The following is a 27,973-nucleotide window of genomic DNA, read 5'->3' as shown; positions in this document are numbered from 1 at the left end:
GCACCATGCTTTCAGTTCAGCCACTCCAGGGCTGGCAGAGCGGCTCAGCATCACTGCTGGGCTGCAGCCCCCCACCCCTCCCCGGGAGCTCACAGGACAGGGCGCCAGTGCTGTTTCCCACGGCCTCGCTGTGGTGCCCCTGCCCTGCTGTAACTGCCCCATCACTCCCCAGCACAGGGTGCAGTGGGCAGGCACTGCCCCTGGCAGGGCACATGGGTTCACTCAGGGCCAGGTGCCAGGGCTGCCCCCTGGGGGGTGGGCAGGAACCCCAGTCACGCCCCCCTCTCACTCCACATCCATGGCCGCCCAGTCTGCTCTCAGGGGCGACACCGCTTCTGGGCTGGGCCCCTCCCCGGGCCGGGCCAGGCTGGCACAGCAGCCCATGCGCCCAGGGCTAGGCCAGAGGATGCCAAAGGGCCACTGGGCCGAACGTCCCCAATCCACCAGCCCCCAAAGCAGCCCAGGCCACGTCTGGCTCCAGGCGCCAACTCTCTCCCATCCCCTCCCTGGTGCAGGGCACCAAGGTTCAAACTGACAGGGCCTGGACTCTAATACCAGGCCCAGCCCCTGTACCCTGAACTGCAGCGGGAATGCTGCCAGGGGGAGGGGCATACAGGGGAGCAACCACTCACCAGGGGCCCTCTGCCCCTCGTGGCCCTTTGCAGGCGGCACCAGGGCGGGGCAGGATGGCGCTGGCCAACACGACTGCTCTGTGACCCCTGGCCAGGCTGTGCCCAGCCCCCTCCAGCTCAGGGTCCCTCCCATCGCACCCCCTGGGCCGATTTCCGTACGGGGCAGGGCTTTGCTCACCCCCGCCCCTGGCAGCGCCCCTCCATTGCCAGCCCCCAGTGAGAGAGGCCAGAGGTGCCCATGAGTTGTCCTTTATTAGTGTCTTTGCTCAGTGCAGGACTGCCGGGCGGGGGGAGGGCAGCACCAGAGCAGGGTGCTCCTGGGGGGTCAGGGTGCGGAGAAGGGGTGACCCTCAGGGAGGGGCTGTGCTCAGCCACGAACCCAGGGCTGGTACAGAGACTTTGGGCTGTGCCATGGGGAGGCTCTGCCCCTGCCCATCAATGCCCCGAGCCCCTGGTATTCATGTGCCAGCGAGCACCCCCCCCCCCAGCCTGGCCCAGCCAGGAGTGGGCAGCTCAGTGAGGGGAATCAGACCACGTGTGTCTTGGCCCATTGCAGCCACTCGCCCCACAGAACTGCCGGGGGCAGGGAGCGGGATGTCACTCTAAGAGCTAAGGCAAAGGGAGCAGGAGCTGCCCCAGTGGTGCCATGCGGGGCGCCCCATAGGGCTGGGCACATGGCCTCCCGGGGCATATGGCTTTATCCTTTAGTGTCAAGGGCTGCGGCTGCCCTGTGGGAGGGGGTGCTCTGCACTGGCGTCTGAGCGCCCATCTCCCTGTGCCTGATGACGTGTGTGGGGCCCAGGGGCTGCTGCAGGCTGGGTCTGCCCCTGCCAGCGAGCCTGGGATTGCATTCATGCCAGTGGGTGAGAGCCTGCCCTGCATGGGCAGCTGGCTGCCCCATCTCTGCCACTCCCCCACAGGGCCCAGCCCAGGGCAGTCGCTCTCCTTACCCAACTAGCCACCTGCAGCCGTTGGATGAGAACAGACCCCCCGGCTGGCCCACGCTGCCCTGGCACTGCCTGGGTGGGGCAGGGCAGAGATGAGTCGTCGTCTCCAGAACACCCTGTCTGGGGGGCTTGATGCCACAATGGTGGGCCAGGTGCTCCATGGGGCCCACCTCATCCAGCCCCTGCCCCCTGTCAGTGCAGAACGCTCAGCCTGGGGCGGGTGGGGGACAGGTGAGGGGATCCTAGCTCTCCACGGGGACAGCGACTGCCTTGCTCTGATCCTCGGCTTTCGCCTCGGGCTCCCCCGTGGGCAGCAGCAGTGCTGGGCTCGGGCTGGAGTGACGCTGCTTCCTCATGAATGGGAAAACCCTGCCAGAGAGAGCCAGAGGTTAGTGCCCAGGGTGCGGGCAGTGCCCAGGGCAGGGGCAGAGTGAGCATCCAGGGCGGGCTTAGCACCTGAACGGGGGCTATGTGGGGTGGGTTTAGTGCCAGGAGTGGGGACAGCGTGGGGTGGGGTTAGTGTCTGGGGCGAGATTAGCACCCAGGGGTGGGTTAGTGCCTGGGACGGGGCAGTGCTGAATGAGCTTGGCACAGGGGGAGCGGGCAGAGCCAAGTAGGGTTGGCACGGGGGGGGAGGGGGGCATTGTTAGGGGGCCTGGACCAGCTCTCCCCCAGCAAGCGCCTGGCCTCTCCCTTGCACCCCTGCCCATCCCACAGGCCTAGGCTGGGCACCCCGTGCCCGCTGGCTGCGCGGGCCCCACTCACCGTTTCTTGGTCTCCGGGGGCACGACGGCCTCTGCCAGCAGGCTGCGGTACAGCTCCGACTTGAGGAAGCGCGGGTACGAGTCCTGGGGGCAGCGCAAAGCGTGAGGGGGGATGAGCCCCCCAGCTGGCCCCACACTCTGCCCCCACGGCCAGCCCAACGATGGGCCCCCTCACTGCTCTTCTCCCTCCCAGTGATCAGCCCTCCCCATGAACCCTCCCCCACTCCTGAGATCAGCCTGCCCCATGGCCCATCCCCCACTTCTCAAGGGACCAGCCCCTCCCCCGCCAGCTTGCCCTGGGAGACTGCCCTTCCCCCATCCTCTAAGCAGGACACACTCCCTCTGCCCATGCTGCTCGCTGGGAGTGGTAGAGCTGCAACCGAGTGCTCAGGGCTCTCCAGCCCGTGGGTAACCTGGGGCAGCTGAAGCTGAGGGCGAGGAGGAACCAGTGCCCAGGCCAGCTGCAGGGGAGGAGCCAATGTGGGGGGCAGGGCCCAGGCCCCCACCTTCTTCATCAGCATGTAGATGTGCATCTGGGCATCGTCCATCACGTAGCGATGCGGCGTCTTGATGCCCTCCAGGGTCCTCTCCATGGTCTTGCTGTCGATGTTCACCCAGCGGGTGGCGCCGGGGGCCAGGAACTGCCTGGGGAGCAAGGCACACGCCCAGACTGAGCAGTGCTGGCTCGGGGCCATGTGGTGGGGCTCCTGGGCTCCCAGCAAGGGCACCACAGGGGCAATGGCCGGGGGCTCCCCCTGCAGGTTCGAGTGGCAGAGGCCAGGGGCTCAGACCCCACCCGGGCCCCATCCACACAGCTCTGGCCAGGGCACTGGCCAGGGCAGCTCAGGCTGGGGGTCAGCAGTGAGAGAGAAGTTGGAGGAGCCCCCTGCGGGTTCCCAGGTCCTCAAATCAGCCAAGGCCCCCCTGCCTCCCCACGTGCCCTGGGCCCCTCCTGCGCGTCTGGGACTGGCACCTCCCCCCAGCCTCTCCTGCGCGTCTGGGACTGGTGTGACCCCTCCCCCAAGAGGGGAGAGCCATGCCAGCTCTCCAAACCGTGCTCCCCACTGTGCTCAGAGCCACAGGAAAGAGCTGCCTCAGGGGACCCTGCCGTATGGGCCCCATTGGGCCGTAACGCCTTGCAGAGGGGACCACACACCACCACCCCCCCGCCTCCCTGGCTGGGGCCCACGTGTGGGGTCAAGTGGGAGACATGGTCGGGGGGCAGAGCACTCAGATAGATGGAGTCCACAATGTAAGCACAGTGGGAGCACGTGTGGGGACTCGGTGCGGTGGGGACTCGGTGCGGTGGGGGCGGAGTGCGTCGGGGGTGTGGGGAGGGCTCGGCAAGGGTGCAGTCGGGGCATGGCACATTGGGGGTGTGGTGGGGACTCGGCGTGCCGGGGACTCGGCCTGGACAGGGCGGGGTGCACTGGGGGCATGGCCGGGCACTCACTGATAGATGGAGTGTCTGATGTGGGCAATGCGGGTACAGCAGGGCGCACCGGTGGGGGCACTGGGGCACAGCCGGGCACTCACTGATAGATGGAGTGTATGATGTGGGCAATGCAGGTACAGCAGGGCGCACCGGTGGGGGCATGGGGCACGGCCGGGCACTCACTGATAGATGGAGTGTCTGATGTAGGCAATGCAGGTACAGCAGGGAGCACCGGTGGGGGCACTGGGGCACGGCCGGGCACTCACTGATAGATGGAGTCCACGATGTCGGCGATGTGGGCCTGATCCCCATAGCGCAGCTCCTCACAGGCCTCCCAGAAGCTCAAGTTCTCGGCTGGCGGGAGAGAGACGCTGTTGGCAGCGCGGAGCAGGGAGCCGCCCAGCCATGGGGCTCACACTCCAGCCGGGCCCCACAGGGCACGGGGGCCCATGCATCACTGGTGAGTGAAGGACGAGGCAGATATGACCCATGGGGGAGCCACGTGCAGAGGAGCCGTGTGAGGGAGGATCCCTTCCGGGCGCTCTGCTGCCGGCCGTGCCTGCCCCTGGACCTCTCTAAGCCCAGCAGGTACTTGAGCCGTGGCGGGAGTCCTGCACCCGTGGTGCTGGAGGGGCTCTCCCTGGAACTGTCCTGCAGCAGGGCCGCGATCCCTGGCACCCTGCACGCGCCAGCCCTTTGCCAGCCAACCCCGGCAAATAGCTCCTCCTGCCAGCAAGGCCCCGTTGGGCAGGAGGGAGGAGCCAGCCCCAGCCTGGCAGCAGGGGCCAGGGCTTGCCAGGCAGAGGGCGTCACTCACCGCTGAACTCCTTCTTGAGGAACTCCAACAGCTGCCTGCGGCCCAGCGTGTCACCCAGCAGCTCGCTGAAGCTGAAGCCCCAGCGCTCCACGCGCAGCTTGGTCGGTGTCGTCACCCTGCAGCGAGGGAGCAGAGGTCATGGGGGCTCCTGCTGTCACTGACCCCCCACCCCCAGACAGGCTGGGGGGAGCCCCAATTTGCTCAGCCCTGAGCTGGGGCCCCAGCCCATCATCCTGAACCAGGCCCACGCCTCCCCATCTGGAGAGTCCCCACTAGCCCGCGTCTGGCAGCGCCCCCAGGCCCCTGCCTGCACATGGCAGCACCAGGGTGGGCCGTGCAGTTTGGTCTCCGTCTGACATGGCGGCTGGGTTCCCCTCGTGCCCACAGCAGTGACCCCGGGGACATGGCAAGTTCTCCAAGCAGCCCCCCTGGGCCAGCACCGATCAGTGACCCTCCCCACAGCACATGGCACTGGGGCAATGACTGAGGGGCCCGGGAACCCAGTGTTCACTGTCTGCCGCTGCCAGCCTATGCTGGGGAGGAACCAGCCGCAGGCCGGAGCCCCACGCTGCAGCCTGTGCTGCCCCCTGCCCCGGGCACTTACGTGGGGGCGTTCATGGCCCAGTATGTGGTGTCGTCCGTGATCCAGGGGTTACTGGGCAGGCAGCCGGACATGATGGGATCGTGGGGCATGTACTGCTCGTTGAATTTGATGTACCTGCCGAGGGAGGAGGGATGGTGAGCACGGCTGGGCTCTCCGCATGGCCTCCACCCAGCAGGAAGGTCCAGAGCGGGGCAGGGGGCCTGGGAACTGTGCCAAGCAGTGCTGGGGAGCAGGCAGTGCTGCTGCTGTCCCACATGCCCTGCCAGTGCCCCCCTAGAGAGATGGACGGACAGAGCCTGATGCCTTGGAGAGCAGCCCCTCCTGGGCCTGCCGAGGGCAGGGGCACGCTCTCCCTCGCTGCCCGGGGGCTCTCTGGGAAGCACTCCCAGATGCCCAGTCTGCTGCTGGTTCCCAGCAAGCCCTAAGGATGGGGCAGGGCTCAGAGCCAGGGCTCCAGCCAGGCCTCGGGGTGCGTCTCAAATCCCTTCCCAGCCCCACAGCTCATTGCACTGCTCTGCATCAGCCCTGGCCATACAGCCTGGCCCCAAGGTGATTCCTAGAGGGGCCCCAAGGTGATTCCTAGAGGGGCTCCCTGTTTCTGCAGGCACCATGTCACCCCCACAAGCAGCAGGATGGGGCAGAGCCAGGGGCCAGCGCAGAGCCAGCTTGTGTCTATGAGGGTCACACAAGCACCAGCCTTGGGTAGAGATGCCTCCAGGCCACAGGAGGCTGCAGTGCAATGCTGAAATAAGGACGCTGCCACCTTTGGGGGCCCAGGGCTGCTCTAGCAGGGGCTGCGGGTCAGGACTGAGGGGCACTGGCAGAGCCGGGGGTGGGGGGAGCCCCAGGGATGGTCGAGCAGGGGCTGCGGGTCAGGACTGAGGGGCACCAGCAGAGCTGGGGGTGGGGGGAGCCCCAGGGCTGGTCGAGCAGGGGCTGCGGGTCAGGACTGAGGGGCACCAGCAGAGCTGGGGGTGGGGGGAGCCCCAGGGCTGGTCGAGCAGGGGCTGCGGGTCAGGACTGAGGGGCACCAGCAGAGCCGGGGGTGGGGGGAGCCCCAGGGCTGGTCGAGCAGGGGCTGCGGGTCAGGACTGAGGGGTACCAGCAGAGCCAAGTGTGGCTCCAGCCCTGGAATAAAAATCCCACTAGCTAAATCCAGTGGGGTTCTGGGCCTGGGATGCTAATATCCTAGTAGTGCCCCCTGCTGGAAAAGGGCGTCACACAGGGTAGGTACGACCCACTGGGAGCCAGCAGCTGAGGGGGGGCCTGGCACTATTAGGTGTGTGTGGAGCTGTCTGCACCCTCCCCCAGAGCCAGGGGCAGCTGCAGGGCGTTAGCCCTGTGCCCAGGGAGGCTCCCTGGGGCCCTCCCCAACTCCCACCTGGGGATGGCAACTTACCCCTCCAGGCAAATGGAGGACTTCACGCGGGTCCTGCCCATGGCCTTTCGGCAGCACTCGATCTGGGCGCAGGCACAGGAGGGAGCAGAGAGGAGTGGGGTTCAGGGGAGAACGGCAGTGCCCGGCCAGCCTGAGACACAGGGCACAGACCCCAGAGGGGCAGGGGCTGCTCCAGCTGTTACCTACCCCCACCCCCAGGTTATGGGGAAACAGCCAGAGACTGAGCCAAGCCCTGGGTGCCCGAGGCCCAAACCACCCCACTCCTCAGTCCTTTCTGGACAGATTTAGCAGCTTCCTCTGCTCCTGGCAGGGTGTGATGCAGGGCTCTGCCACGGGCATGGCCTGTCCACTCTGCCCATGCCCCTCAGCCCTGGCACAGCAGAGAGAGCCCCATGCAGTAGCAGTGGCTCAGCCATCGCTGTGGGGTTTCCAGCAGGGTCACAATCATGTCAGGAAACCCACAGGCCTGGCTGGGCGAGCCACGGGCCATCAGCAGCCTCCCCTGCACCCAGCTGCCCGCAGGCCTGGCTGGGCGAGCCACGGGCCATCAGCAGCCTCCCCTGCACCTGGCTCCCCGCAGGCCTGGCTGGGCGAGCCACGGGCCATCAGCAGCTTCCCTTCCCCTCCACCCGGCTTCCCGCAGGCCTGGCCGGGCGAGCCACAGGCCATCAGCAGCCTCCCCTGCACCCGGCTCCCCGCAGGCCCGGCTGGGCGAGCCACGGGCCATCAGCAGCCTCCCCTGCACCCGGCTCCCCGCAGGCCCGGCTGGGCGAGCCACAGGCCATCAGCAGCCTCCCCTGCACCCGGCTCCCCGCAGGCCCGGCTGGGCGAGCCACGGGCCATCAGCAGCCTCCCCTGCACCCGGCTTCCCGCAGGCCTGGCCGGGCGAGCCACAGGCCATCAGCAGCCTCCCCCGCACCCAGCTGCCCGCAGGCCTGGCTGGGCGAGCCACGGGCCATCAGGAGCCTCCCCTCCACCTGGCTCCCCGCAGGCCTGGCCGGGCAAGCCACGGGCCATCAGCAGCCTCCCCTCCACCTGGCTCCCCGCAGGCCTGGCTGGGCGAGCCACAGGCCATCAGCAGCCTCCCCTCCACCTGGCTCCCTGCAGGCCTGGCTGGGCGAGCCACAGGCCATCAGCAGCCTCCCCTCCACCCGGCTTCCCGCAGGCCTGGCCGGGCGAGCCACAGGCCATCAGCAGCCTCCCCTGCACCTGGCTCCCCGCAGGCCTGGCCGGGCGAGCCACAGGCCATCAGCAGCCTCCCCTGCACCCGGCTCCCCGCAGGCCTGGCTGGGCGAGCCACGGGCCATCAGCAGCCTCCCCTGCACCTGGCTCCCCACAGGCCTGGCCAGGCGAGCCACAGGCCATCAGCAGCCTCCCCTCCACCCAGCTCCCTTAGCTCAGTGTGGGGCCCTGCAGTCCCCGAGCCAAGGCCCTGGGTATCAGCCTGCTCACCCACTGCCCAGGGTGCGGCTGGGCCGGCACCAGTCCCACACTCACCTCCCGCTTGTAGTAATCCGTGTTCTCGGGCTGAAAGAGACCGACAGAGGAGTGTGAGCGCCCAGCCGAGCCCCCGGACAGCCCCTGCTGTGAGTGGTGAGCTCGGCTGTGCCAGCCCTGCCCAGAGGGGGTTCACCCCAGTGTCTCAGGGCTTGGCTGCTAGCCCACCTCGAGCCATGCCAGCCTCACGCCCATGGCGCTCCCAGCTGCAGCCAAGCCCTGGGACTCACAGCTGTGTCCAACTGCTCAGCCAGACTGGGCCATGGGTGCTGGGCAGGTTCTGGAGGGCACTTTGCTCTGCCCACTGGGGCAGCCACACACTCAGCTGGGCCAGGGCCAGGGCCAGTGCGGGCCACGGGCTGGAGCCGTGGGGGAACAGCAGCAGGATTCCTGCCCCCCGTGCTCCCGGGAGGAGAAGGGAAAGCAGCGAGCTGCTCAGACATGAACCCAATGCCAGGGTGACGGGCACCTGCAAATGCCCCCAGCACACAATGGGTACCCATCCCCCAGCAGGCAGTGCCTCACTGCACAGGAGAGGAGGGGTCGGGTGCTAGCACTGGCACTGAGCTGCCTGGCACCATCCCAGGCAGGTGTCCAGGAGAGCGGGGAGCCAGGCAGCCAGGGGACAGTGTCTCTGCAGGATGCAGGGTCTGTGGAGGGGGACACCCTGGCATGCCGGGCCGTGTAGCCACCAGCTGGGCCAGAAAGGATGGTGTGGCTGCATGGTGCCCACTGAGAGGGTGCTGCGCCCTGCAGTGTGACTGCCAGCACAAACCCAAGAGCTGCAGCCCCTGGCGCTGCCCAGCCCCAAGCCCGGGGTTGGGGATCCTGGGATGGCCCCAAGCCCTGTTCCAGCCATTGGACAGCACTGCCCCTCCCCCACAGCCCCCTTCCACCCCACCCAAGGGGCACCGTCACCAGCCCAACCTGTGCTCACATGTCAGTAAATGGGCGAGCCTGGAATAGAACCCAGGAGTCCTGACTTCTAGTGCCCTGCTCTAACTGTGTGTGCCCCCCAGCCCATCGCACAGGCCCCATCGTGGGCAGCTCTGGGTTAGGGACACTTACTTGGACAGAAGACGCGGCACGAGACAGAAGAGAAGAGAAACAAAGCCCAGCGGTTAGTAAGGAGTCAGCACGACAGACGGACAGGAGAGGAGAGGAGCCCCCGGGGGCTGCGTTAGTGACACCATGACACACAGAATGGCCCCCCGAGACCAGCTTTAGCTCCGACGGCGCTCGGCCCCCATCCCAGGGCTGGCTTGGCTAGAGGCCAGGCCCACGGCTCACTGCAGCAAGGGCTCTGACCGGGGGCTGACCCGCAGGCCAGGCCGGGAACTCCATGCTGAGGACTCAGAGCCACTGGGACCCTTTGTGCCTCTTGGCACCTGCTGACATTGCTCCCCCAGGACTGTGGCTGACTCTTCTGCCAGGGCCCTGTCCCATTACAGTGGCAGCTCTCTGTGGCTGTGAGGGGAGGGTGCCCAGAGCTGGCAGGCGTCAGGCAGGTCCCGCTAGGACAGACAGCCCAGGGGCATCAGGCCCAGCCTGTCACCCAATGCAGCCGGCCTGGCCAGGGAGTGGCTGGCTGGGGCAGGCGCTGGCAGAGCAGATTTGTATCCACTGGACAGCCTGGCAGTGGTGGGGAGGGACCCAAGAGCCACAGACCCGTCCCAATGGTGTGCGGGGAGCGTCAGGGCCAGAGGGGTGGTGGGGCGGACACTGGGTGCGAACTATGGGGGCTGGGAAAGGCCTGGCCCTCAGGGCTCTTGTCTCCCCAGCAGATCTGCAGGGCCCGGCCCACTGAGGATTCCCAACGGTTAGCAACGCTGGGGGATTAGCGAGCAGGTGGCGCACACAGCGGGGAGGACGGACTCCACACACAGGGAGGGAAGAGATCAGAGACAGGGTGGGGAACAGCTGGGAAAGAGACGTTAATACGCCTGGGGACTAATCCCAAGCAGACCCGGCGATGCCGAGTGGGCCAGGGTGACCCAGCTGGAGTCTGCAGTGACTGGGGCTGGGCACAGAGAGGCTCATGCCCTGGGGGCTCAGGTGCACCCACAGCTGCCAGCAGGCCGAGGCGACACTGCGGGCCATGCTGAGGACAGGAGAGCCGGCATCGTCTCCCCCCACTCTGGGTTAGGAGAACAGCTGCGCGCTGCTCTCGTGCTCTGGGGCCGCAGCCAGTTGCCGCACCAGTCAGCGGGGAGAGTTGTCCCCCCAGGCACAATTGTAATCTGGGTTTCTTTGCTTTCTCTGAAACATCAGAGATGGGTCCAGCTGGGGACGGGCCAGCGGGCTCAGGGTGGGACAAAAAACCCTCCGTCCTTGACACTTGGCCGCTGTGCTCTGGGTCCAGCTGACCCGCAGATGGGGGGAGAAGGGGCGGGAAGGAATTTCCCCCAGCGCAGATTGGGAGGGACTTTGGGGGGTTTCCAGCATGGGGCCCATCTGGGCACGTCTCACTTAACCAATCCTCAGGCACTGGTGCACGGTGGAAGTTCCTGGCCGGGGTAGCTGGGTGAAAGGTCTGGACTGGGTGGTCTAATGGGCCCTTCTGGCCTTGAGCTGCGTGAACCTCTGAGTGTGAGGAGCAGCCCGTGAGCTCCAGGAGGCTCCCAGACCTGGCTCCATGTCTGTCCCACATGGCTGTGGGACTCCGCTGGGCCAGGCTAAGGGGGCACGCGGGAGCCCAAGGGAAGCAGCCCTGGTTGGGCCGGTCTGTACCTAGTTGGACTGGGAAGAGCTAAGCAGCCTCTCAGACAGGCCTGACAGAAGCCTGTGGCAATCTGCTGGGAGCCCTGTGCCCCTGAACAAGGGCCCTGGCACATGGGCCGTGGGGAACAGCCCCAGGGCAGGGTGTGGCTGGCACAGAGCTCCTGTCCCAACAGGAGGGAGAGAGGTGCACACCCTGGCAGGACACTCACCAGCTGCACCCGGCTGATGTGGCAATTCCTCCGCTCTGGCCCATGCTCCATCACGTTCAGGGCTCCCGGCTGGCAGAGGAGAGAAAATGAGGTCAGGGCCCCACTGACTGCCCCCCGGCATCACCCTTCCCCATGCCTCCTGGCCCAAAGCTGTGCTAGCTGAGCATTGGCCACCAGGATGCTTGTGCACAGAGCCTACCTCGGCTATGAGACCCTGGCACAGGGAGAGCCAATCTACCTAGACCTGACCTCGTGGGACCAGTGCAGTGTCTGGGGGTCGGCGCACTGACACTAACCTAACCCGCACCTCGGGGAGCTGTGGCAGAGGCTGGCGGGGCCCGAGGGGCTCTAGAGCTGGGGGATGCTGAGCGACGGGGTGAGCTGGGGAGCCCAGCAGGCTGCGAATGGTGGGACAGTTCCCACCATTCTGGGTGTGGCCTGAAAAACAGGCCCCTCTTGGTCACCCCTTAGCACTTTCCGTGCCAGCCTCAGGGCTCCCAGGGGCAGAGGGCCCCCGCCCAGGCACATGTGGCTACAGATGCCCCCTGCACTACAGGCAGCTCTGTTCTCCACCTGCTCCCCATGGGCCCGGGTACCAGAATCACCGCAGAGCAGGGTCTTTGTGCTGCCAAGCAGGGAATCAGGGCCAGCCTCTGTCTGGAGAGGCGGTAGCCCAGGCTAAGCATGCCGGGATAATCCGGCCATAGTCCCAGGGTCCCCCGCCGGGAAAGGGGCTGGAAAGCTCCAGGACTTGTCCAGTCAGGTCCGCACCAGCCAGCAAACACAGCCCGATTTTCAACAGTGCTCCCAGGCTGAGGCGCCCCCTGGGGCCGGACGGGCGTCTCGAGCAGGGCGCCCCAGTCTGGGGCCCTGGCTCCCCCGGCAGACGTGGCCACGGAGGGCAGAGCAGGGAGCAGGGCACGGCCAGACACACATGGCAGCAGGCCCAGCATGCTCTGGTTCAGCCCAGTTCCCAAGGGCGGTAGCTGTCCATCACAGAAAGAGCCCCTCAGGGTGCCAGCTGCCAGCTGCAGCTTGGGCTCCATGGAACCCTGGTGGGCTGCAGCCTGGGCCTGGTCCCGCAGTCCCAAGGGCACTAACTATTGCAGAGTTAGCGCTCCCTGCATGTGGGACGTGTTCGGACGACTGGTGGCCTTGGGCATGGGGTGCTGCTGCCCCGACGCCAGACTCTGTCCCAAACGGCCATGTGCACCCCTTACTTCCCCTCACCGGGCCCTTCCAGCAGGGAAGACCTGGGCGCAGGGCAGAACAGCAATCCAGCCGCAGTGCCCTGCCCCTGAACTGGGAGATCCCCCAGGGACAGCAAGGCCCATCTGCCTGCCCAGCCCCCATAGCAGCAGGCGGCGACTGGCATTAGGCTAAAGGGAAGGCAGGGGATTTAACACCAGCTGTTATGGCCTGCTCCCGTGAGCTGGCGCTAATGCGCTGAGTGCTGCCTGCACCCGTCCCCTGGGAGAGCCCGCCAGGCCGGGCATGGGGGTAGCTGGCCTGGGGGGTTGAGAGGGGAGCTGCACTATGGGGCAGAGCTGCTGGGAGCTGGCACAGGGCTGTGTGTGCCCCGCTGTGCTGCACGGCCTGGGGAGAGGAGACCCAGCCCCGTGGAGCTGAGCTCTGCGGGGGTGCGGGATTAGCCCTGGGAGCCAGCTGGCATGGAGTGGGGGAGCAGCCCCAGCTTCTCGGCCACTGAGGGCTCTCTTCCCTGTGCCAGCCCCCAGCCGCTGCCTATGCCCTGGCGAGTTGCAGTCTCATCACACTAAGACACAGGGGTTGAGCCCTGCTGAGGGAGGGACAGCCACCCCCTTCCAGAGCTCTGTGGTACCAGGCTGGGTGCCCCTCAGAGCATTGGAGGGCTGCCCAGAAAGCCCGTGCCCTCCGGTGGGCGGGGAGGGGAGGGGCTGATGCACTCCTAGCTGGGGTTGTCGCTGCCAGCAGGCGGCACCAGGGCAGGCGGGTGGTCTCCAGGCTCATCGCTCGCTGCCTAGAGCCAGCGCCTGACCCTGTGGGGGTGGATAGAGGAGGCACCTCCCCACTCATGCATCCAGCTGGCGTGGCTCACTGGGGGTGCTGCCCGCAGGGCCCGGGGGCCTGGGCCTGACCAGGAGAGAGGTGCCTTCAGCCCAACAGGACCAGGACTTTCCAGCAGGCCCCAGGCTGGGACTGTGGGGCTGCATGCGGCTCACACCAGGGGAAAGCTAGCAGCAGTTTGGGGAGGGGCTGTGCTGGCAGGAGCCAGTCACAGCCGTTGCACTGACCAGCCCCACAGCTTAGCAGCCCCTCGGTTGGAGGCCCTGCCAGGGAAGTCTCAGTGGGCCCCTGAGCTGCCAGCACAGACAATGATGGGACAGCCCCCTGCTCCTCCAGGCGTGCTCCGCAGGGCCCATGTCTCAGCCAGGCCCACTCCGACAGGCTGGGGGGCTGAGTCCCAGGGGCCGGGTGCCAGGGTACCTGAGAATTCCCCCTCCCCGCCCAGCCTCTGCAGATGTCTCCCCTCAGCTCTGCTATGGCCCACCTCCTTTCCCTGCAGGGGACACGCTGGGCTCATGCCCAGCACGGATGGCACTCAGGGCTGCAGTGCCAGTGAGGCAGGTGTGGTGTGCCTGTTCCATAGCTGGCGAAGGGCTGCAATGCAGCCCACACCCCACCACAGAAGGCTGGCTATGCCCCACCTCCGGGGTGTTGCCATGCCAGCATGTCTCATCTCACTCCACCCCAGGGGCTCTGCCCAACCAGCATGTCCCACCCCACCCCCTGACCCACCCTGGGGTCCTGCATTACCCCAGGGGTCCCGCCCCACCCCCTGCTCTGCCCTGGGGGTCCCGCCCCATCCCGGGGGTCCCACCCTGCCAGCATGCCCTGCCCCTGCCCCGCTCCACCCCAGGGGCTTTGCCCCACCAGCATGACCCGCCCCATCTTCTGCTCTGCCCCGGGGTCCAACCCTACCCCTGTTCTGCCCTGGGGATCCCACTCTGCCCCACCCCACCCCAGGGATCCTGCCCCAGCACCCTACCCTGGGGGCCCTGCCCATGTGCCCTGCCCCTCCCCACCCCAGGGGGTCCCAACCTGCCCCACCCCGGGGGCCCTGCTCCACCGCCCTGCTCTGAGGGTCCTGCCCCGCCGACACACCTCGCCTCGCCCCACACACCTCACACCAGGGGTCCCGCTCTGCTGGCATGCCTTACCCTGTCCCACCCCGGGGGTCCTGAGCACCATCCTACCTCGGGCACCTTGCCCTCCCCGCCAGGAAATCCCACCCTGTCAGTGCTCCTTGCCCCACCTCATGGGTCCTCCTGCCACCCTCAGGACTCCCCAGCAGCCCCACCAAGGTGTTCCCCCTCCCCTTGCAGCACCCTCTTGCTATGAGGGGCCCCAGGGCTCTGGGCTGGTGGCAGGCTCCCAGCATGCCCTTACCGGGGGCCTGTTGACCAGCCAGTAGGCCTGCTCCTGGCAGTCTATGACGATACGATCCCCCTTCCGTCGCTGCTTGGCTGCCCTGTCAATAGAAGGGTAGCATCAGAGCACGGCGTTGCTGGGGGCAGCCACTCACACCAACCCCTCAGCCAGCGCAGACGGCTCCTGGCACCTCCCAGGAGAGGGGATCACACCAGGCCTAGGCCTTCCTCCACTTGGGGCAATGAAAGCTCCAGGCCCTGCCTCACCCAGAGGGGCGCCTGCAGTGCCTGCATTCACGTCCAGTGTTTGAACACACCTGCCTGGCTCCATAATTGTCCTGCTGAGATTGGCAGCTCCCTCAGCCTTCCTCCCAAACGCCACGCTCAGGCAGAGCTGCCCTGGGCTCCAGTGCTCGGACACCCCAGTCCCTGCTTCGCTCAGTGGTTGTGGTTGGGTCGGGCACTGACCTGGGCGACAACCCGCTACAGCTGGCCCTGCCGCCAGGCACCAGGGCAGAAACACAGCAGCCTCTGGGAGCAGCCACTCCCAGCACCCGCCCCAGGAGGCGGTGGGAGGGAGCGGGCCAGGCTGTGAGCAGCTGCCAGCTGGGACTGAGGCCCTTCCAGTCTGTCGGGCAGTCCCTGCGGTGGTCACTCACCAGTGCCCGTCCGGAAGGACCCGGATCTCCCGCCACACTGTGCTGGGCTCATTCTCAGCACTCAGCAACGGCTTAGTGTCCGGGCCCCACGGGCTCCCTGGCAGAAGTGCCCCGGGGAAGCTGGGGGCAAGGGCGGCTGGGAAGCAATTGGTAAGGGTGGATCAACAGGGAAACCGTTAACAATGCAACCACTGAAATTCAGATCATCAGTGCTTCACAGCGACACAGCTCACCCGGGCCGGATTCCCTTGGGCCTGCACCCTGCTCGGCCATTCATGCTAGGGCAAAGCGGGTGTGAGACGATCCACTCAGAGGGTAGGTGGGAACTGGTGCCAATGACGGCCCAAGGTACTGGGTGACTGGCCCGTGAGCTCAGGCTGCCAGCAGGCACAGGCACACAGCTTAGCATTGGCGCTCATGACACTGTATGGGCTAGGGAGTAGCCCATGATTTTGGGAGGCCATGCTGGGATGGGCCTGTGTGTCAGTGAGTGCTGAGCCCCTGACCCATACAGGGACAGTGCCCCCTACTGGTCACTTTGCAGCCTGACTCTGCAGGAGAGGGCAAATTTGTGGCCCGGTCTGTGGCCACGGGTCATCGAATTGCCACAGCCCTGGGCATACTGATGCCAGCTGTGCCAACATGGATGGGCAAAGCACTGATTGGGCCTGTCCCCCCAGCCATGCTGCAGTGCTGGGGTTCGGCCCATTGGAAGGGACTCACCGGAGCTGCTCCCGTGCCTGCATCACCACAAAATCCCAGGTGTGGTTGATCCTCTTGTGCAGCAGGTTGTAGTTATCCTAAAGTGAGTGTAAAAGGCGGTCAGTTGGGTGGCCCTTCCCCCACAGGGCTCCCCCAGACCTGACCCATACCAAGCAGGGGTGTGGGACCCCCCACCCCAAATTCAAAGGGCTCTCCAGCGCTGCCTCTGCCTGCAGCCTCCTGAACTTGCCAGGACTCCTGATCCATTGATTCCCCCCATCTGCTCCCTGACCCTGTCCACAGCCCCCTGCTGTACCATCCTGGGCTTCTCCCCCCAGCTCCACTGATGCCCCTGCCTTAATCCCAACCCCCTATATTTCAGACATGGGCTTGCGCTAAGCAGAGTCTGAGAAGTGGCTCAGATGAGACAAATGTCCACTACGGGCTAAGCTAAGATCCCTCAAACTCATGGCACTTGTGACCTAAAGAGGGTTCGGATTTGCAGCCATCTCTCCTGGGCAGATGCTCAGTGCCCTGCCCCCCACTCCCAGCACTGCGCCCTGCCCTCCCATCCCCGTGCCCTGCAGGGCGGTGATGGGCTGCAATGGGCAAAGCTCATACCTTCTCGTGGTCTATCAGGTCACCCTGCTTGCGGATGTTCTTCTTTGCCAGGTAGATTGCTGCAGTGAGGAAGAGGGGCTGTGTCAGGGTGGGGAGCCCTGGGGGAGGGGGAGCCCAAAGCCACAGAGCTGGGTGGCCCTGGCAGCCTGGGCCTGGCACTGCCTCAGCTTTGATCTCTCAGAAGGAGTCATGCTAATGGGCACTCGTTCCCCTTTGCTCATGCCCCTCCAAGGGAGACCCTTTCCTCTCTGCACTAGGAGGATGACATCAGGGAGGGTCGGGGGCTTGCCCATGCCCTCAGGGCCAGGATCAGAAGGCAGAACACCAGGCCTCCAGCTCTGGCTGCGTCTCCCCCAGCTGGGGCTCTGGGGAATGGGAGCCCAACACAGCATGTACCAATGGGGGGAGAGGGAGGCACTGGCTCGGGGAACCGCAGGGCCCAGGGACACCATGCTGGGATGGGGCCTTTCCCGCTCACATGGCAGCTGGCAGCCTGCACCCCAGAGCCATGTTTCCTGCAGATAGGGGGTGAGCAAGAGAGGCACCCACCGTAATCCAGCTCTGTGGCCGGCCACTTGGAGCTTGTCCAGAAATAAGGAGTCTGTGGAGACACAGAGACAGACGCTGAGTGAGAGCTGTGAGGGTGGGTCACTGGCCCTGGCCCCATTGGGGAAGGAGCTGTGCCAGGACTCACTGGGCTGGGGTGGGTCTGGTAATGGGCCAGATCAACACCACCACTCCTGGGGAAACTGCGGGAAAGCTCCAGGCCAGAGATGCCGGAGCAGATGTCCTCAGCGCAGCCCCTCTCCACGGGCTGGGCTTCTCTGGCCACAGCTGCAGAACACAACCCAGCCAGCCGGGCGGAGCCTGGTGAGCCCCAGCCGCACAGCCCGTCTGCTTGCGGGCAGAGCGCTGCAGACTTCCCTGCACGCCCGCAAACCTGCCTCTGGGGACCCATCCCACAGCGCTCGGAAGCAGTGCATCCTGGGAGATTTCAGAAGGTGCCTGTTCACATTCACTTGGGCACCCTGGCAACCTGCCTCTTCACTTTGCCAAAGGGGTCTCTGCCATGCTGCAAGATTCTCACTCCACGGCTGCACCTGCAGTCCCCCCAGCCCTGGGCATCTGCAGGGGTACAGTGGAGCAGTGCAGGGTGCTGCCTGTCCAGTGCCCACGAGGCCGGAACCAGCCCTAAAGCTGGGGTCTCGCTCCCTTGGTACCTGCATTGAGGGGTTTTAGTGCCATGGTGAGCTAGGCTGGGCTCTGTCAAACCACGTGACAAGGGCTCTGCAGCCGATGAGCATGGCGCTGCCACACATCATGCCCCTCAGGCTGGGCCTCTCCAAAGGGCACTCACCTGGGCTGGGCCCCTTTAAACTCCCTGTCCTCAGCCCTGCAGGGAGCGCGCGATGGCCCTCACTGGCCAGCAAGAGGCTGCTGCTGGACAGGGCTCGGGCAGTGCTCCCCAGGGCGAGGACAGAGCCTAGGTGGCAGGTGGCACGTCCCACACGAGGGTGGCAGGGAGCCCGCAGCTGGGTGGCTCACTCACCCTGTACATGGCCCTGTCCAGCGAGCGTTGACCCGCTAGTGTGGTAAAGGAGAAGGGCCAGGCAGGCTGGGCGGGTGCTGGATTCAGTCATAGAGCAGAGTGCCCGTGCTGCGCTGGGCCCCAGGCTCCGGGTAGGACCCTTTAGGTGGGTAACATTAGCCTGACACCGTGCCCTGCAGGGACGGTGCAATGGGCACGTACTGCCTGCCAGCCCCAGTGTCTGCAGGGCCTGTCCTTGGCACAGCTCAGGATGTTGGGGGCATCAAGAAACCTAGAGCGAGCACTTCACGGGGACAGGCTTACCTGGAACCTGTAGAGGGAGTGGGCTCAGAGGCCCAGCCCTGGGCTTCTCAGGGATAGTGCCAGTCCTGCTCCAGCACCAGGCCTACCTGGAACCTGTAGGGGGATCAGGCTCAGAGGCCCGGCCTCAGGCCCCTCGGGGGTAGTGCCAGCCCCGCTCCAGCACCAGGCCTACCTGGAACCTGTAGGGGGATCAGGCTCAGAGGCCCGGCCTCAGGCCCCTCGGGGGTAGTGCCAGCCCCGCTCCAGCACCAGGCCTACCTGGAACCTGTAGGGGGAGTCGTCGGCCCGGAGCACCAGGCTGCGCGGGTCCTTCAGGGGGTAGATGTAGCCGTACTTCACAAGGAGGTTGCCGAGATGCAGGGACTCTGCAGGAGAGAGCGTAAGAAGGCAGCTCCCTTCTGCCCCGTGCTGGGCCTGGGCCTGTGCCTCCCGCCTGCACTAGAGCCTCTTCCATTTCCATGTGGTGCCTCAGTTTCCCTGAAATCCCCCTTCAGGTGTGTAGCGAAACCCGGGCATGCCGCTGGCTCAAGTGCCCCCATGTCACCAGGGCTCAGCAGTATATAGCCAGCATTGCTCTGCAGGGCTCCTCGCAGCCATTGCAGGGAGGAGCCCCGCACCCCAGGTGGGGGGTTGCAGGCATAGCCTCCTCCCTGACCTCTCAGCTGCTCACAGGATCAGGGCCAAGTGTGGGAGAGAGGATGGAACGATGGCACCTGAACATGCCGAGCTGCAGGCCGGTTCCCCGGGGCCCAGAAGAGCAGATGAGACGTGCCTGCACCAGGGCTGCTGCCATCCTGAGGGGCCCAGCCTGGCGCAGAGCCCACAGCACGACCCAGCAAGAGCCCATCATGACTCAGCCCCAGCCCCGGCACAGCCCCACCTGCCGGCTATGAGGCTGCGCCCAAGTTGGGGACAGAGCTTCCGGTCCCTAACATCAGCCAGCGGAGCACGTCCCAGGGACAGTGAGCAGCAGGCCCTGGCTATGACTGCTGGGCTAGCGGCCAGGTGGTCTGAGGTGTTTAAATCACTTGGGCAGATCCTTTCTTTGCTGGGCAATCTCTCCCTGCTGCTGCAGCCCTGGGACTGCAGACGGGGATTCGTAGCACCCGCTCCCTCCTCAGAGCTGGAGCCAGCCCCAGCCCCCGATCAGCAGCCCACAGCCACAGCTCTCTTGGACGGGGGCTGACTGCCAGGCCAGGGCGACACCGAGGGGGAGACGCTGCCCATGGCGGCAGTAAAACGGGCCCCACACACCGCGCTGGTGGGGATGATTCTGTGCCCTCAGCACCAGGCTGGAGACAGAGATTCGTATCCCAGCAGGGTGGACATGCCTGCCTCACTGCTGCACACGGCAGGCAGCCACCTTACCCCATTCCTGAAGTGGCTGCAGTTTAAGTCCAATGAGCGTTACTGGGCATCTCTCTCTCTCAGTCCACTTTTAGGTCAATGTGCCTGCAACTAAGCAGTCCTGGAGGCTCTGAGGATGGGCACCAGGGAGATGGTCTTGCCATGGGAGCCATATCACCCCACAGCACCCTGACTTTGGGGGCTCGTTCTTGGCCTTCACGCTGGGTGAATTGCACCTCTGCACTTGCTGCATTGCAGCCCCTTCCCTGTGCTCTGGGGCTCAGACCTGGCAGCAGCAGCCCGGAGAGCTGCCCACCCCACAGGCTCCAGGAGAGGCCTGGGGCAGGCTAATGCTAGACCTAGCGAGGCTCATTCCCATGCCCCCCGCTGCGCCCCTGGCAGCAGACCAGGCTCCATGGGGAGAAGAGGGGAGCGGCTTGGGCAAGCATCCTGACGAGGCAGCCTGGTGATACAGGGGCCAGACTGGGGCCTGGAATTGCCTTGGCCCAGCAGAGGAGTTGGCAGAGCTCAGGTCTATGGGTCCTGCAAACCAAGTGAGCTGATCTCATCTGCCCCCCGCCCCCTGCAGGGCTATGGTCTCCGAATACCTGTCCTGTGGGGGCGGGGGGCCTGACACCCACGGCACAGTGCCTGTCAGGGCGGGGGACACTCACCCTCCTCAGAAATGGCATACTTCTGGATGAGCCACTCCACGATGTCGTTACCTGGGGGACAGGAGCGCCCGGCATTAGGGGGCGAGCTGTCTGAGACAGGGGACTAGGCCGGTTGGCGTCCCTGTCCTGGGCCAGCTGAGCTGGGCGGGCACCAGTGCAGGCACAGCCAGGCACTATCATGCAGGAGGTAAGGGGTGCCCAGCCCGGGGGGTGGGGGGGAGCTGCGAGCAAGTCAGAAGTGAGGGGCATTGACACAATCCCCACATCTGTGTATAAAGGTGACACAGGCGTGGGGCAGGGGCAAGGAGGCTACGAGGGGGCAAGCCCAGGGGTGAGGTGGGGGTGGGGCAGTGGCGGTGATGCAGTAGTGGGGCAGGGATCGGGGTGGGGGGGTGGCAAAGGGGGTAGGATAAGGGCACAGCTGAGGGAGTAATGCGAGAGTGGGGGGGCAGGCCAAGGGGGTGACATGGGGGCAGGGCAGAGTCATAGCTGCGGGGCTGACACATGGGTGGGGTGGGGACAGGGGAGTAACACGGGGTGAGAGGATGTCAGGACCAGGGGGGCGGTGGTGATGCAGGGATGGGGCAGTCAGGGCCAGGGGGTGATGGGGGCTGACGGGAGGTCAGGGCCAAGGGAGTGACAGGTGCATGAGGAAGGGGGTTGGGGCCAGGGGCTGATGTGGGGGTGGGGCAGTCAGGGCCAGGGGGTGGGGAAGGGCTGCTGGCCTCCTTGTCCCTGCCTGTGCGGGACCCCACCCAGTCCCAGCCGCTCTGCTCTGTGCCTGCCAGGCCAGCAGCAGTGAGTGTACCAGGGCCCAGCCCGGCCACAGAGCCAGCTCCCCACTCAGCCCTCTGCCCACACCAGGCTGCCTGGGAGCCTCCAACCCCCAGCCTCCCCAAGGGCTGCTCCTTGGGGCCAGGGCTCTCAGGTCCAGAGTGCCTCAGGGGGCTGGGAGCAGCCGCACACTGTGCACACCCCCACCATGCACGCCGTGTGCGCTCACAGCAATCACCACACACACAGTGCGCATCCCCCACCATGCACGCCGTGTGCGCTCACAGCGATCACCACACACACAGTGCACACCCCCACCATGCACGCCGTGTGAGCTCACAGCAATCACCACACACACAGTGCGCATCCCCCACCATGCACGCCGTGTGCGCTCACAGCGATCACCACACACACAGTGCACACCCCACCATGCACGCCGTGTGAGCTCACAGCGATCACCACACACACAGTGCGCACCCCCCACCATGCACGCCGTGTGAGCTCACAGCAATCACCACACACACAGTGCACACCCCCACCATGCACGCCGTGTGCGCTCACAGCAATCACCACACACACAGTGCACACCCCCACCATGCACGCCGTGTGAGCTCCCAGCGATCACCACACACACAGTGCGCATCCCCCACCATGCACGCCGTGTGCGCTCACAGCGATCACCACACACACAGTGCACACCCCCACCATGCACGCCGTGTGCGCTCACAGCAATCACCACACACACAGTGCGCACCCCCACCATGCACGCCGTGTGCGCTCACAGCAATCACCACACATACAGTGCACACCCCCACCATGCACGCCGTGTGCGCTCACAGCAATCACCACACACACAGTGCGCATCCCCCACCATGCACGCCGTGTGCGCTCACAGCGATCACCACACACACAGTGCGCATCCCCCACCATGCACGCCGTGTGAGCTCCCAGCAATCACCACACACACAGTGCGCACCCCCCACCATGCACGCCGTGTGAGCTCCCAGCAATCACCACACACACAGTGCGCACCCCCCATCATGCACGCCGTGTGCGCTCACAGCAATCACCACACACACAGTGCACACCCCCACCATGCACGCCGTGTGAGCTCCCAGCGATCACCACACACACAGTGCGCATCCCCCACCATGCACGCCGTGTGCGCTCACAGCGATCACCACACACACAGTGCACACCCCCACCATGCACGCCGTGTGCGCTCACAGCAATCACCACACACACAGTGCGCACCCCCCACCATGCACGCCGTGTGCGCTCACAGCGATCACCACACACACAGTGCACACCCCCACCATGCACGCCGTGTGCGCTCACAGCAATCACCACACACACAGTGCGCATCCCCCACCATGCACGCCGTGTGCGCTCACAGCGATCACCACACACACAGTGCGCATCCCCCACCATGCACGCCGTGTGAGCTCCCAGCAATCACCACACACACAGTGCGCACCCCCCACCATGCACGCCGTGTGAGCTCCCAGCAATCACCACACACACAGTGAGGACCCCACACCATGCACGCCGTGTGAGCTCCCAGCAATCACCACACACACAGTGCGCACCCCCCACCATGCACGCCGTGTGAGCTCCCAGCGATCACCACACACACAGTGCGCACCCCTCACCATGCACGCCGTGTGAGCTCCCAGTGATTACCACACACACAGTGCGCACCCCCCACCATGCACGCCGTGTGAGCTCCCAGCGATCACCACACACACAGTGCGCACCCCTCACCATGCAGTGTGCCCACAGTGATCACCACACAGTGTGCACCCCCCACCATGCACGCAGTGTGCGCTCACAGAGATCATCACACACAGCGATCACCACAAAGTGTGTGCACCCCCACAATGCACGCAGTGTGCACTGAGTGATCATCGCATACACAGTGCACATACCCCCTCCGTGCACACAGTGTGTGCTCACAGTGATAACCACCCATATACATGGTGTACGTACCCATGGGTAGCCCCAAGACAGTGCTTCAACACACACACACTGTGCACTTACAGTGACAAGCACATGCCATAGTGCTTGCACACTCCACACACATCACACAACCTCCCCTCCCCAACCACCCATGCCTCACACAGTGTGCAATCACATCAACCCCCCTCCACCCCCCACACACTCAGAGCCCTTGCCCAGAGAATGGCAGCGGGGGGAGCTGCAGTGCAAGGCACACTCATTACACTAGCACTCCTGCATGCTCACAGAGGGTCCCAGAGCTGCTCTATGCTCTCAGATCCAGGGCACGGTGCACACGCAGTGAGCAATGGCAGGATCTTCCCACCGAGTCACGTTTGCCTGGATCTGACTGGCTCAGGCCGGGCTGGGGCGAGCGAGTGGAGGGGATGGCACAACTGGAGGGGCAGGTGACTGACTGCCCCAGGGGCATGAGAGCCACACGCAGGGAGGGGGCAGGTGGGAAGCCTGGCAGCACTCACCGGTCATGGCATGTGGGATCACCGTTATCAGCAGGCGCTGGTTTCTCATCTTGATGCCCATGTCGGGATCCTGCATGCTCACGATCACGCGCTCCATCTAGGGGAGAGAGCAGCGGAAACGCTGACTTGGGGACAGCAGACTACTCCCACACACACACTCAGCATGGGATCGGCCAGCAAACCACGAGCGTTCCAGCCCCTCTGCCCACGGGGCAGGGCAGGGCAGAGACAAGAGGGGAATGTGGGGCCCTGTGGGCAGCACAACTCAGATTGGACAAACACCGGGGGATGCACAACGGAGGGAATAACCCGAGCTGCTCCCAGTGACCTGCAGACCCCGGCCCGTGCATTGGCTCACGGAAATAATCCTGGGTGTCGCTGAGGGTGGCTCCATGGAGAAAAAACCAAACCAGGGGCACGGGATGGGGAAGGATGCAGGGAGCATTGTAACGTCTGTACATAAATCAGTGATGCAGCCTCGTCCGGACACTGTGTGCAGCACCAGTCCCACAGCTCAACACAGGATATGGCAGAGCTCCAGGGGTGCAGAGAAGGGCGATGAAAAGGATCAGAGGCAGGGGAAAGCGAGGAGCAATTGAAACGACTGGGATTGTTCCATTGGAGAGGGGATGGGTAAGAGTCTGTTATCCTGTCCTCTATCAGATACTGACTGCTCTAGAGACGGTAGATTGGTAGCGTCTCTTCTCCCTGTCTCGTAACACAAGGGAAATTCAATGTCACTGAAAGGGAACAAATCCAACAGTGATCAAAGGAAATGTTCCTCACACAACACAGCCCGTGGAACTCACTGCCACAAGATGCTATTGAGGCCAAGAGCTCTGTAGGATTCCAACAGGGACTGGGTGTTTCTCTGGGTAACAGGACCCTCCAGGGTTATAACAAGACAGACTAAAATAACTGAGAGCTTTGGCAGAGCTACAACCCCTCCTGCTTCTGGGCAGGAGCCACTCACCAATGGGCTCCCTCAGGAGGAGACTTTCCCAGGGGCAGGCTAGCCCAGATTTCCCTGCTGGGGGTTCTTGCGCCTCTTGGGAGCGGCTGACACTGCCCAAGGAGACTGCATGGGAGGGGTCCTGCTCGATGCAGCCAGGCTGCTCCTTCCACAAGTCAGGCAAAAAGCTCCAGTGGTGCCAAGTGAATACAGACTGGCAGACCTCAGGTAGGCACAGACTGTGACCCAGGGACCCTTGGCAGATGGCACCAGGGGAACATAGGGGTTTACAGAGATCCCAGGGGTTGATATATGTAAAATAGGTCACAGGATGGCATAGAAGTCTCTACCAAGAACCCACTGACCTCTAAAGTGGGGATTGCTGCGCTCCCCTTGGAAAATATTTCAGGCTGTGATAACCCCACTCCATACCATGCCACCCTTACTTCTGCGCTGCTGCTGGTGGCAGTGCTGCCTTCAGGGGCTGCTCATGCCAGGGGACGCTCGAAGGGCTGGAGCGTGTCTATCGCGAACCTGCCCAGGGCCAGTGGGCTTTGTGTAGGCTGGGAGGGGAGGACATGTGTTGTCCGTGGCTGGTGGAGTCGGGGAGCTGAGCCCTGGCTTGCACGGAGAAGACTTCTTCATGCTCAGGGCAGGTGACAGTGAGGTGCCTCACAGTCCTGGGTACCCCCAGGAAGCATCACACGGACCAGTTCAGAGCCTGTGCAGACACTGCCCGAACCCCAGGGGCCCCCAACCTCAGACAGGCAGAGACTGGCCCTCGGGCTGTGCTGTGCGGACACTGCCTGACCCCTAGGGACCCCCTCGGCCTGTGCTGTGCGGACACTGACCTTCGGCCAAGCCCCACGCAGGATTTGTGTTTTCAGCAGCAATCCAGCTCCCATTGGATTCCCAGCTGCCACCAGCACAGGCTGGGGGAGTGTGCGGGGGTGGCACTTTCCGAGTGTCCCTGCTCCACTGTGAAGCTAGCCAGCAGAAATAACAATCTCCCTCCCTGGAAATAATGCCTGTCCTGCTTTGAGGGGGACAAAATAAACACACAACCCGGGCTACAGAGTACATGGGGACAGGCAGCCCTACCCCAGCCCATGGGAACAGAGGAGCAGATGGGATGCAATCCGGTTTTGAACTGGACTCAACAAACCCTCATTAAGGCAATGCAGGGCCCTGGGGCGTTGCCCCCCCCCAAACATGCTGTGGCCCCACTCTCCCTTGGGATGGCAGCCAAGGTCAGAGCTAAGATGAATGGGCAGGTCCCAGCTCTTAGAGCTGTTATTTCAGGCTCTCTGCAGACTCAGACAGGCAGCACTTGCCTCTTTTCAAGCTTTTCTTGCATCCACAAGGGCTGAAGATCTCATTTTTTGCTGAGAGCTGGTGGGATCCCAAGGCTCCAAGAGCAGAACTCCAGCCAGGGCTATAGTGCCTGGGCCTCAATCCCGGCTTTTTACCAGCTTGCGGACCTGGAGCTGTTTTGGGGTTTTTTTTGAGGCTGCCACTGTGTTCCCAGAACATTTATTAGAGACCCAGAAATGGCTCGGGGCTGCCGAGAGAACTTGGAAGAGGGGGCCCAATTGCAAGGCCTCGTCCAACAGGGAGGGGGAGTAAATCAGAGGCAGGGCGCTGCCCTGGCATCCGGGGGAGGGGGCAGAACAGAGACAGGGCGCTGTCCTGGCATCCCAGGAGACTGGGGTGCAGCTGGGGGGGCAGGACAGAGGCAGGGCACTGCCCTGGCATCCTGAGGAGAGGGAACAGAACAGAGGCAGGGTGCTGCCCTGGCATCCCAGGGGGGCAGAACAGAGACAGGGTGCCCATTGCCCCTGGCATCCCGGGGGGGCAGAACAGAGACAGGGTGCCCGCTGCCCCTGGCATCCTGGGGAAGAGGGGGCGGACACAGGCAGGGCGCTGCCCTGGCATCCCGGGGGGGGCGGGACACAGGCAGGGCGCTGCCCCTGGCATCCCGGGGGAGAGGGGGGCGGACACAAGCAGGGCGCTGCCCTGGCATCCTGGGGGGGGGCAGGACAGAGGCAGGGCGCTGCCCTGGCATCCCGGGGGGGGGGCAGGACAGAGGCAGGGCGCTGCCCTGGCATCCCGGGGGGGGGCAGGACAGAGGCAGGGCGCTGCCCTGGCATCCCGGGGGGGCAGGACAGAGGCAGGGCGCTGCCCTGGCATCCCGGGGGGGGGGGGGCAGGACAGAGGCAGGGCGCTGCCCCTGGCATCCCGGTGGGGCGGGACGGGGCACAGGCAGTGCTAGCCCGAGGGGACCGGCCGGGAGTGCGGGACACTGAGCCCCACTGCCCAGGCGGCGGGAGGGCAGGACAGGACCCGGGTCCCCGCCCCCGCCAGGCTGCCCGCAGTCCCCGGCCACACGCCGCCCCCCGGGGGCCGGGCCTGGGCACCGCGGGGCTGCCCGGCTGCAGAGGGGGCGGGGCGGTCCCGGGGCGGCCCCGCTCACCTTGGCCAGGCCGGGCATCTGCAGGCGGCGCAGGGCGGCGATGGTCATGGCCGGGCGGGCTCCGGGGCGGCTCTGCCGGCATCGGCCTCGGGCCTCTCTGCTGCCCCCGCCGGCCGCCAGCCCGCCCGGAGCCCGCCGCGCTTAACCCCCTCGACCCCGCTGGCCTGCACCGCCCTCGAGCTCCTCCGCGCCCTCATCCCCCCGCCCCTCGAGCCTCTCCCCTTCCTAGTGCCCCCCGGGCCCCCAGCCCCATCGCCTCGCCCCTCCGCCCTCGCCGGCATCGACCGGCCCCGCCCCGCTGCCCCCCCACCACATCCCCCGCTCCGCCCCGCCCCCGAGCCCCCACATCCCTCCCCTTCCTACTGCCCTGGACCCCCCAGCACCCCTCCCTCCTGCAGCCCTGGACTGCCTCCCTCTCCCACCCTGCCAGTACCCTCAGTCCCGCCCCACTGCCTCCCCCCCAGAGTATTTATCTACCCTCTGCATGACCCAGTCTGGCCTGCCCCGGGGTTAGTCCCCTGCAGGGAGTGAAATAAGCTGCCTGGAAGAGGCACAATCCAACCGTGCCAGGGGGCTGCCACCCAGACAGGGCTCGTGGGGCATGGAGGATGCAGCCAGCAAAGTAGGCACTCTGCACTGGGGCACATCCACCCCCACGGCCATCTTCCCCAGATGGTGCCATCCCGGGTCAAAGGGCCCAGGCAGGGAGTCAGCCAATCCCCCTTCCATGCATGGAGGTCTGGCTGAGCAGGAGCGTTGCTGGTCTACTCACAGGATCCTCTGCTCTGAGCCCAGGGAGCCTATTTCCACTCGGATCCTTGAGCCTAGCCATCACCCCAGAGATGCAGGGGGTGGGCCGCCAGCCCTGCTCCCAGCAGGCTGCTACGCACCCCTGCACCTTGGCAGGCTTGCCCCATGTCCCAGCTGGCAGGGCAGTGAGGGGGCTCTGACCCACACCCTGTGGTAGAGCGGAGCCCGATGGCTGCAGTAGCTTCTCTCAGCGAGGG

General features: G+C 65.3%; 1 protein-coding gene across 5 annotated transcripts; it reads right to left on the bottom strand.

Annotated features, from left to right (window-relative positions):
* Window positions 1–837: 837 nt before the first annotated feature.
* On the bottom strand, window positions 838–27,759 carry RGS11 (regulator of G protein signaling 11). 5 transcript variants are annotated; one of them, XM_044980857.1, is made up of 18 exons: window positions 26,967–27,051; window positions 25,345–25,526; window positions 23,542–23,638; window positions 20,291–20,341; window positions 18,528–18,634; window positions 16,967–17,018; window positions 16,418–16,476; window positions 15,818–15,894; window positions 14,455–14,536; window positions 11,026–11,094; window positions 8,096–8,125; window positions 6,599–6,660; window positions 5,200–5,313; window positions 4,596–4,711; window positions 4,045–4,132; window positions 2,850–2,988; window positions 2,345–2,427; window positions 839–1,948 (listed from the first exon to the last, which is right to left on the bottom strand). In XM_044980857.1, the coding sequence occupies exons 2-18, from the start codon at window positions 25,396–25,398 to the stop codon at window positions 1,822–1,824; spliced, it is 1,407 nt and encodes a 468-aa protein (XP_044836792.1). In that variant the 5' UTR covers window positions 25,399–25,526; window positions 26,967–27,051; the 3' UTR covers window positions 839–1,821. The 5 variants fall into 5 exon arrangements, with proteins under 5 accessions (XP_044836790.1, XP_044836792.1, XP_044836793.1 ...); XM_044980855.1 differs by lacking the exons at window positions 25,345–25,526; window positions 26,967–27,051 and adding an exon at window positions 27,739–27,759 and having other exon boundaries at window positions 838–1,948; XM_044980858.1 differs by lacking the exon at window positions 25,345–25,526 and having other exon boundaries at window positions 26,967–27,092.
* Between the last annotated feature and the right edge of the window lie 214 nt (window positions 27,760–27,973).

The sequence above is a fragment of the Mauremys mutica genome, chromosome 11, assembly GCF_020497125.1.
Source record: "Mauremys mutica isolate MM-2020 ecotype Southern chromosome 11, ASM2049712v1, whole genome shotgun sequence".
NCBI classification, from domain to species: domain Eukaryota; kingdom Metazoa; phylum Chordata; order Testudines; family Geoemydidae; genus Mauremys; species Mauremys mutica.
This window is presented reverse-complemented; position numbering and strand designations above follow the sequence as displayed.